We start from the raw sequence: 10,830 nt of genomic DNA, 5'->3' as shown, positions 1-10,830 counted from the left end.
AGCCCTCTGACACGTTTTATTTATTTATATATATGCACCCCTCCCTGTCACAGGTGCCTCATTCCAGGACTCTAATTAGCCTTGACTTGCAGAGAGTCCCAGTAAGGAAGCATTTCCCAAGTAAGTGGATTAATCTCATAAGAGCAAGCATTAGGCTGCTATTAGGATAGAACCTGCCGAATATGGGGTACTTTGACATGTATGGTATCGACTTATGCAATGTATGGTCATATAATGTAACTAAACCCCCATTATTTTTTTGCCTAGGTGAGGTGTTTTTAAATAAAACTATTACAATCTCTAAGATTTGAAAGCATTGTTTAGTGAATAAGCGAGTGCGCTGGATTCTGTATTTTATATATATATATAGAGAGAGAGAGAGCGAGAGAGAGCGAGAATATAAAGTAAAAATCAAAATAAAGTTAAGTATAAAAAAAAGAAAAATTGGAAGATTAATAATTTATACAAAGTGATATATAAAAACACTAATATTAAAAACAATTGCTAGTTTTTGTTTTATCGTGTATTTTGCTCCTAGTCCGGTTTTCTTTTTCAATCAAGCAGTTTAGATTTAGTCAGTGTTAAAATACGTGAGAGATTTAGGAAATTCGTTTTGAAGCTGACCAAATAATTACAATATGTGGGGTCTTTACGGATTAGGCACAGTGTGCATTATAACGTGCTATATTGCTTGTGGGGTCTTTACGGATTAGGCACAGTGTGCATTATAACGTGCTATAGTGCTTGTGGGGTCTTTACGGATTAGGCACAGTGTGCATTATTATAACGTGCTATATTGCTTGTGGGGTCTTTACGGATTAGGCACAGTGTGCATTATTATAACGTGCTATATTGCTTGTGGGGTCTTCACGGATTAGGCACAGTGTGCATTATAACGTGCTATATTGCTTGTGGGGTCTTTACGGATTAGGCACAGTGTGCATTATAACGTGCTATATTGCTTGTGGGGTCTTTACGGATTAGGCACAGTGTGCATTATTATAACTTGCTATATTGCTTGTGGGGTCTTTACGGATTAGGCACAGTGTGCATTATAACGTGCTATATTGCTTGTGGGGTCTTTACGGATTAGGCACAGTGTGCATTATAACGTGCTATATTGCTTGTGGGGTCTTTACGGATTAGGCACAGTGTGCATTATAACGTGCTATATTGCTTGTGGGGTCTTTACGGATTAGGCACAGTGTGCATTATAACATTCTATATTGCTTGTGGGGTCTTTACGGATTAGGCACAGTGTGCATTATAACTTGCTATATTGCTTGTGGGGTCTTTACGGATTAGGCACAGTGTGCATTATAACTTGCTATATTGCTTGTGGGGTCTTTACGGATTAGGCACAGTGTGCATTATTATAACGTGCTATATTGCTTGTGGGGTCTTTACGGATTAGGCACAGTGTGCATTATAACGTGCTATATTGCTTGTGGGGTCTTTACGGATTAGGCACAGTGTGCATTATAACGTGCTATATTGCTTGTGGGGTCTTTACGGATTAGGCACAGTGTGCATTATAACGTGCTATATTGCTTGTGGGGTCTTTACGGATTAGGCACAGTGTGCATTATTATAACGTGCTATATTGCTTGTGGGGTCTTTACGGATTAGGCACAGTGTGCATTATTATAACGTGCTATATTGCTTGTGGGGTCTTTACGGATTAGGCACAGTGTGCATTATAACGTGCTATATTGCTTGTGGGGTCTTTACGGATTAGGCACAGTGTGCATTATAACGTGCTATATTGCTTGTGGGGTCTTTACGGATTAGGCACAGTGTGCATTATAACGTTCTATATTGCTTGTGGGGTCTTCACGGATTAGGCACAGTGCGCATTATAACTTGCTATATTGCTTGTGGGGTCTTTACAGATTAGGCACAGTGTGCATTATAACGTGCTATATTGCTTGTGGGGTCTTTACGGATTAGGCACAGTGTGCATTATAACGTGCTATATTGCTTGTGGGGTCTTTACGGATTAGGCACAGTGTGCATTATAACGTGCTATATTGCTTGTGGGGTCTTTACGGATTAGGCACAGTGTGCATTATTATAACGTGCTATATTGCTTGCGGGGTCTTTACGGATTAGGCACAGTGTGCATTATTATAACGTGCTATATTGCTTGTGGGGTCTTTACAGATTAGGCACAGTGTGCATTATTATAACGTGCTATATTGCTTGTGGGGTCTTTACAGATTAGGCACAGTGTGCATTATAACGTGCTATATTGCTTGTGGGGTCTTCACGGATTAGGCACAGTGCGCATTATTATAACGTGCTATATTGCTTGTGGGGTCTTTACAGATTAGGCACAGTGTGCATTATAACGTGCTATATTGCTTGTGGGGTATTTACGGATTAGGCACAGTGTGCATTATAACGTGCTATATTGCTTGTGGGGTCTTTACGGATTAGGCACAGTGTGCATTATAACGTGCTATATTGCTTGTGACATTACTTTACTTTATTACCACCTACTAAGATACTGTGATACATACAGAGATATTTGCATGGATTTAAGTTACTCTCCCATTCTATTTGTATAGAATTACTTATGCTTATATTACGAGATTGTTCTTTTTGTTCTGTATGGCACATATAGTTATTTATATTGTATCTGTACCATTAAGAAATTAAGAGTTTATAAAAAAATTTTTTTTTAAACATTTGTATCTTTCAGACACGCCTTAGATGCAGTAATGAGATAGTTAAAGGACCACTATAGTGCCCTGAGGGTGCCCCCAACCTCAGGGACCCCCTCCCGCCGGGCTATAATGCACAGCAAGAGCTGCGCGCGCATTCAGCCGGTCGCATAGGAAAGCATTTACAATGCTTTCCTATGGACGCTGGCGTCTTCTCACTGTGATTTTCACAGTGAGAATCACGCAAGGGCCTCTAGCGGCTGTCAATGAGACAGCCACTAGAGGATTTGGAGGCTGGATTAACCCTAATATAAACATAGCAGTTTCTCTGAAACTGCTATGTTTATAAAAAAAAAAAAAAGGGGGTTAATCCTAGAGGGACCTGGCACCCAGACCACTTCATTAAGCTGAAGTGGTCTGGGTGCCTAGAGTGGTCCTTTAACTCTAATCATGTTTTTCCCCCTAGAATTGTTAATTGCACTCTTGATTGGTTTGCTCAATAAATTGTTCACTTATAAATAGCTTGGTATAAGGCACTTAATTATGGCTGGAAAAAGCTGCCTATTTTGTGCTCTATACTATATTAGGTCATTCTACTACAAATATATGTCGGGTTCTTTACACTAGATATCCTCCATTAAACTAATTTGGTGACCGATGCAGGCTGCAGCTAATTATATGCATACAATAAGAAAATACATCTTTCTTTATTTGAAATGTGTGCAATTTAATCCCTTATACTTGTAAGACCCATTTAAATTGATCTACAGATAGGATAATTCCACTGATAAACCAAGAATATGATGGGGAATGTAGTTCACTAAAATCTGCTGTGCCAAGAATTGGCATCGCTGAGCTGGGGACTGGAAGTGGGGAGCAGGAAGGGAACTGGGGCCAGAAAAGAGCACTGTTAGGGCAAGGTGGGACCAAAAGGCTTTCTGTTAGGGTGGCAGATTCCACATGTCTCATAGGGCAGAAGTGGCGGTTTCACACTGATGGACAAATATAGAAAGGCGCTGTCCCAGGTGTGAACAAACGAGCGCAAGTCACTGCCTTCACTCAGAGGGCCCTGCCAGCTACCGGCAACATGTAAAGCATTCAATAATGCCCGTAATGGGAGACCAGAGGGTGAGAAACGCACTGCAGATTCTCTAACTCTAGGACAGAGAGACACCCATTGCACAGCTTAATAGACTAGAGGGCTTCCGGCAGTTGGAGGGCACACACCAACGATGTTTATGTTACTGTACAATAGCCAAGTTTCATATGTTATCGAATATTTCTTTTTTTTTCTTATAAAACACAAAACTAAAGTTGACAAAATGTAACTCGCAATATCAGAGAGTGTTAGGGTAACTAAAACATCAGTTTTGGGGGCGATGGTGGAGATTCTTAGGCTACCACCCACTGCATGACTATGCGTTAGATAGGTTACTACACTGCGTATATCAATCTTCGCTAGAGTTACGAAATGTAATCGTTCTATGCATGTTATCTCTGTCAACATAAATAAAGAATTTAAAAGAAAAAAAAGAAAGGCGCTGTCTTGTGGTATGTAGAATTCAGTTACAAAACGCAATGAAAGAACACACAATAATGACTTTAAACGGATTTAATCAATGAAACAGTTTTACTTTTAACACCGCAAACCTTTCATGAACCAATCATGGAACTTCAAAGCAAGGTATCAAGGATTTGGAAATGAGAATTTATAGATTTATATTTATCATATAAAATGACAATTTATTAAAAGCCACACACCATCATAAAAACTAACCATTACAGATTCACCGTGATGCAGTAAACCTGTCAGTAAAAGCTATGCCGCAGAACAGGATGGGTCGGTGACAGAAAATAAAAAACATTTCCTGAATGTCAAGCTTGTGTCCATACACCAGCATGTATTGTTAGCCTTTAAATCCCTCGCTCACAGTGGGGTGTAACCTGCGCTGCTTGATGGAGCTCTAACACTAAGCGTTTAACCTGCAGATTATCCAACAGGTAACACTTCTGGTGTTAAACTAGTAATGAACTGAGCAAACAAACCCATCACAGAGAATGATTCTTAAATCAAAGGAAAGTATCTCTACCTGGGAATGGCTAAGAATATAGAGTAACCTCTAATCCCCCAGTACAGCTGTTCAAATCTAACTGGAAAAAATAAATACTTTCCACCCGTCCCATAGTGGAAAAACAGACACCAAAAACAGCAAGGTAGAAAAAAAAAAAAAACATTCAAAAAGTTGATAAAAATAAAGAAACTGTTAAACCCTGTGATCTGTACAATTCACTCACACGAGTACTGCATAGTAAGGGAACAGGAAACGTAACCCTCTAGGGGCCAGACTTGCGCGCCCAATGCCAGTCAATGTGGTGGGAACACCTGTGGCTCTCAAAGGGTTAACATTAAACATAAAATGGTCTAGTGCAGAGCGGTCGGTTCCTGATGGGCAGCGTCACAGCCCCTGGGAAGGATCAGGCAATTACTATGTCCGGACTGACAAATATTCTAAAACTGCAGATAGGTCATTTGTGGCTTTCCACATGTGGGGGGTGGATCTCCCATGATGCTCTGCATGCACTCCAGAGTCCACAGCGTGTTAAGTGGCACAGGTGGATTTCCCTGTTCTAGAACATTTTATTTTGTAAATGACACATGAAATATAAATGATATATAGAAAGCATGCATTTAAGATGAATTAATGCAGACATGTGGTTCTTTACAGACATCAGCCTCCTTATACTATTAACCTGTCTCAATTCACTACAGGCCGTATGAAAATATATATGTTGCATAATTTGAGCGACACATTTTCATAGATAACACACAAAATGACACTCCAATAAATACAGTCAGACATGGAAGGACATTTGTGTTTGGTCAGCAGCAAGTAAAACAAAAAAATGTTACATAAAATCGAAGATGTAAAAGATATGGAATTTAACGGAGCCAACATATTTATTCAGTAAGCAATTATAGCAACAGTGTAGGCACCATAACCACTTTAACTGATTTAGCAGAAATGCCTGGCCATGGCAGCCTGCGGGCTAGCCCCAAATATTAAATGGCCGAGGCAGAGCTGTGCTTCATTTTACGCCATACCAGATTATCACTCTCAGCTAATCACTGCCCCAATCACTGGGAAGAAGTAATGTGGCTTACGGTGCCGCATGGCTTTCAATATTATAATTGGTGGCTGGGCTGTAGCCTGCCGGGGACCAAACGTTTTTGCTTAACTGTAAATAAACAGTCTGGCTATGATGCTCGTAATATAAACCCTACCCCGAAAATAAGCCCTAGTTGCCAGGGAAGTTCCCAGGAACATATATTCGCAGGATTCCATGCGTTAGTGAACTGGTCTATGTTCAGGGGAATTTCCCCAAACGTAGACCTGCTTTCTAGTACATGCTTGCTACCATTTACCCCCCGAAATAACACATCCCCCGAAAATAAGCCCTAGTGGGAGAGAATATAAGAACCAGTCTTATTTTAGGAAAAAGACGGTATGCCCCTATCTCCACAGGCTCCTGGTACCATAATCCCTTTATTAAATTGAAGTAGTTATGGTGCCTGCAGTGTTCGTTTAATTCTGGTAAACGGGAAAATAAATGTACAAACCGTAAAACAATAGTGAAGCTGAAATATAGAGGAATTTGAAACCTATTGTGGCCCAAATCAAACTCAGTTTTTTCACTATTAATCAAATAAACCCCTTAAAATCCAATATGCGCTTGGCAGAGAAAACAAACAAAAAATGCACAAATTTGGCAATTATTGACCAGAGAGAGGATTAGGAAAAGCCGACATTACAATTACTTATATGGCACCAATATATACTGCAGCATTGTCAAGCTAATTTTACATTAAGAGCACAGATTACATATAAAATATATTAATTATATAAAAATTACAGCTCCTGATCACATTAAACATATACTGTGAGTTACAAGGCACAAAACCGGTGTAGAAAAAATATTTGGTCTTGGTTTCCTGTGCTTTTTCTGTATGCAAAACATGATAATTTATAATTCAAATACAATGTCAACCCCCACAACAAAACATGTATTCAGTAAACCTGGAATTGAGGAAAACTAACAAGGGAAACACCGACTTAAAAAAAAAAAAAAAAAAAAAAAAAACATTTAAGGCTATAGAAATTCCCCTGTGAATTCTCTGCTATTCTGTTTACTAAATAATCCAAAACACAAGAAAAATTGTAAAAATCTGAGACAAAGCAAATGTGATTTACAACCACCACAAGACAAATGTGAAAAATAAAATAAAAAGCAGCATATCAGGTAAAAGTTACATATTTTCCAGAACTAGTAATAACTTTTCCTACAATTCCTGAGAAAGCTTTTGAACTTTGGTCTTGATTTATTTAGCACTTTCCTGAGTGCAAAGAGGCACTGAAAATGATGTCCATCACACGATGAAAGGTTGGCACGTTACAGCCTGGCATGTGACTGGCATAGCACGTGATCTCTGATATCACCCCAGCCACCATTATTTCTTTGGGGTGGATTGCGCACGTCTTGCTGCCGAGAGGTTACAGCCAGCGTTTTTGGGAATAGCCGACCACTCAGCTCCCTTACTCGCACTCTCAGAAGTTCGGAGGCACCCTCAGAGCTCTCGCAGGGTCCAGTGCGCCCACATACACCATCTTCCTCCTTAGCAGGAAGGGTGAGTACTCTAGGCAACAGAGTAGATAAAACCCTTAGAGGGTGGGCAAGACACGACGCAGACACGTGCTGTAAACTCCAATCCCAATTGTAATCATCATAGGTGCAGAACTCTGCCAGGCAGCCCATCAGTTTATAGTACAGCTCCCGTGACATTGCAATCGCTGATCGATGTTTCGGTGCCACCCAGGTACTCACTTCCACGTCTGGCGGGTTTGGTGATAATTCAGAGTTGGTGGTGCCCCCAAGACTTAGTAAATGGCATCCTTCCTCCTGGCACTGCTTCTGCATTAGACGCAACATATGCAGCCAGTCTGGAAGCAGGTAGGTACCTTCATCTAAGAAAAGTGCGTATCCGCTATATCCGCTCACTTCTTGCAATTTCTCCCATGTATAGTGAAGTTTCCACAACCAGTGGTGCTTGTCCACAGTAAATGCCGCTTCCCTGTAATGTCCGTAGCTGTCAGGAAACTCTGCATTATTGCAACCTTTCAATTTGGCGGATTCCTTGGGTAGATCTCGGAAACAGTCTGCGGGGTCCGCTCCAGGAAATTCATTAGGATAAAAGCTCAGGCTGTATGGGTAGAATATGGGAATTACCCGACAGAAGTCTATGGAAGTGATGGCTTCATATACCTCTACACAAGGCTTCTCAATGCTCAACACTAGTAAAAGGCGGCTGGTGGCCCCAGGTCCAGCAGCCCGCAAGGACTCTGCTAAAAGCCGAAGGCGTGAGCCACTGCCTGGACCTCCTCGCACTTGCACCACAACTACAAGGTGTGATTGGCCACGAAAATGTTCTTTATTTAACACTAGTTGGCGCAGGTTCATCCGGTACGAAGCCAGTCTCATCACCTCAGGGGAACCATCAGGCAGTCCATACGTGTTTTGCCATGAGGTTGAGTAGGGAAGCTTTAACACTGCGTCTGAATCATCGTTTGTGTGAAAGAAAAGCAGCCAGACACAAAGTGCCATACCAAGGACGAACACCAGGGTGGCGATCTTCTTCTTGTGTAACGTTAGCCTCATTGTTACGGCTGGAAAGTATCCCGGGGCAAAAACTGTTCAGATCAGAGTCCTACATATAAATGTGACAAACTAGAAATGATCTTCCATTATAAAAGGGGACAATTCAGTACTTTAGCTTTTTAAATTCTAATTCTTAGTAGGATTTAATAAAACTTCCCGTAACTCTAAATCAGTAATGCTAGTGTATGGATCTGGATACCCTGACCCTAATCAATAACATTAGAACATGAACCCGGACACCCTGACCCTAATCAATAACATTACAACATGAACCCGGACACCTTGATCCTAATCAATATCATAATTTGAACCCGGGCACCACAATCCTAATCAATGGCTATTATATGAACATGTAACTAATTAATAGCTATTATATGAACCCGGATACCCTGATCCTAATCAATATCATAATTTTAACCTGGCACCATATTCCTAATCAATAGCTATTATTTAAATGCTGACCCTAACCAATAGCTATAACCCTAAAGTTATAATAAGATTATTTTCTGATCTATGAATTGCACCCTCTGTGCCCCATTACTGCCCCTTCTCTCTGAGCTGCCAGTTATTGCCCCCAGGCGCAGGATGACATTTACCTCATGCTATCCAAAGGTATCAGGGATTTGACCCCAGGGAGGGTGTCAGTCCATAGTTACCCCTGGAGAGAAATGTCCGCTGCTGCCCCAAGATTGGGATCATGCCCCAGGAGGGCAGTATGTCCGCTGTTCGCCCCCGGGGGGGGCAGTATGTCCGCTTTTACCCCCAGGGAGGGCAGTATGTCCGCTTTTACCACCAGGGAGGGCAGTATGTCCGCTGTTACCACCAGGGAGGGCAGTATGTCCGCTGTTACCCCCAGGGAGGGCAGTATGTCCGCTGTTACCCCCAGGGAGGGCAGTATGTCCGCTGTTACCCCCAGGGAGGGCAGTATGTCCGCTGTTACCCCCAGGGAGGGCAGTATGTCCGCTGTTACCCCCAGGGAGGGCAGTATGTCAGCTGTTACCCCCAGGGAGGGCAGTATGTCCGCTGTTACCCCCAGGGAGGGCAGTATGTCCGCTGTTACCCCCAGGGAGGGCAGAATGTCCGCTGTTACCCCCTGGAGGGCAGTATGTCCGCTGTTACCCCCAGGGAGGGCAGTATGTCCGCTCTTACCCCCAGGGAGGGCAGTATGTCCGCTGTTACGCCCAGGGAGGGCAGTATGTCCGCTCTTACCCCCTGGAGGGCAGTATGTCCGCTCTTACCCCCTGGGGGGGCAGTATGTCCGCTCTTACCCCCAGGGAGGGCAGTATGTCCGCTGTTACCCCTAGGGAGGGCAGTATGTCCGCTCTTACCCCCAGGGAGGGCAGTATGTCCGCTTTTACCCCCAGGGAGGGCAGTATGTCCGCTCTTACCCCTAGGGAGGGCAGTATGTCCGCTGTTACCCCTAGGGAGGGCAGTAAGTCCGCTGTTACGCCCAGGGAGGGCAGTATGTCCGCTCTTACCCCCTGGGGGGGGGGGGCAGTAATCCCGCAGTTGCCCAGGTAGCTGCCCGGCTGCCAGCAAACTATGAACTTACTGAGTGAACTTCACTCTCCCCGAACTCAACGTGACGTCACAGAACTACAGCCAATGAGCGGAGCGTGTTAAGGTGGAGGCGGAGCAATGATGTGACCTGCAGGAGGCTCTCGGCGCCATGATGGAAGAGGGCAAAGTCTGCCAGTCTATCATTATACTATATTATAACAATAAATATTATTATAATCACATTATATCCAGTAACAACATGTCTCCCACATCTTATTATAATCACATTATATCCTATAACAACACGTCTCCCACATCTTATTATAATCACATTATATCCTATAACAACATGTCTCCCACATCTTATTATAATCACATTATATCCCATAACAACATGTCTCCCACATCTTATTATAATCACATTATATCCTATAACAACATGTCTCCCACATCTTATTATAATCACATTATATCCCATAGCAACATGTCTCCTACATCTTATTATAATCACATTATATCCCATAGCAACATGTCTCCTACATCTTATTATAATCACATTATATCCTATAACAACATGTCTCCCACATCTTATTATAATCACATTATATCCCATAGCAACATGTCTCCCACATCTTATTATAATCACATTATATCCCATAGCAACATGTCTCCCACATCTTATTATAATCACATTATATCCCATAGCAACATGTCTCCTACATCTTATTATAATCACATTATATCCCATAGCAACATGTCTCCCACATCTTATTATAATCACATTATATCCCATAGCAACATGTCTCCTACATCTTATTATAATCACATTATATCCCATAGCAACATGTCTGTCACATCTTATTATAATCACATTATATCCTATAACAACATGTCTCCCACATCTTATTATAATCACATTATATCCTATAACAACATGTCTCCCACATCTTAT

General features: G+C 42.0%; 1 protein-coding gene across 1 annotated transcript; it reads right to left on the bottom strand.

Annotated features, from left to right (window-relative positions):
* Window positions 1-4,347: 4,347 nt before the first annotated feature.
* LOC134587614 (alpha-1,6-mannosyl-glycoprotein 2-beta-N-acetylglucosaminyltransferase-like) lies at window positions 4,348-8,651 on the bottom strand. Its single transcript, XM_063444121.1, has one exon. The coding sequence runs from the start codon at window positions 8,376-8,378 to the stop codon at window positions 7,116-7,118; it is 1,263 nt and encodes a 420-aa protein (XP_063300191.1). The 5' UTR covers window positions 8,379-8,651; the 3' UTR covers window positions 4,348-7,115.
* Window positions 8,652-10,830: the final 2,179 nt, after the last annotated feature.

The sequence above is a fragment of the Pelobates fuscus genome, chromosome 2 (assembly GCF_036172605.1).
Source record: "Pelobates fuscus isolate aPelFus1 chromosome 2, aPelFus1.pri, whole genome shotgun sequence".
Taxonomy (NCBI): Eukaryota; Metazoa; Chordata; class Amphibia; order Anura; family Pelobatidae; genus Pelobates; species Pelobates fuscus.
This window is presented reverse-complemented; position numbering and strand designations above follow the sequence as displayed.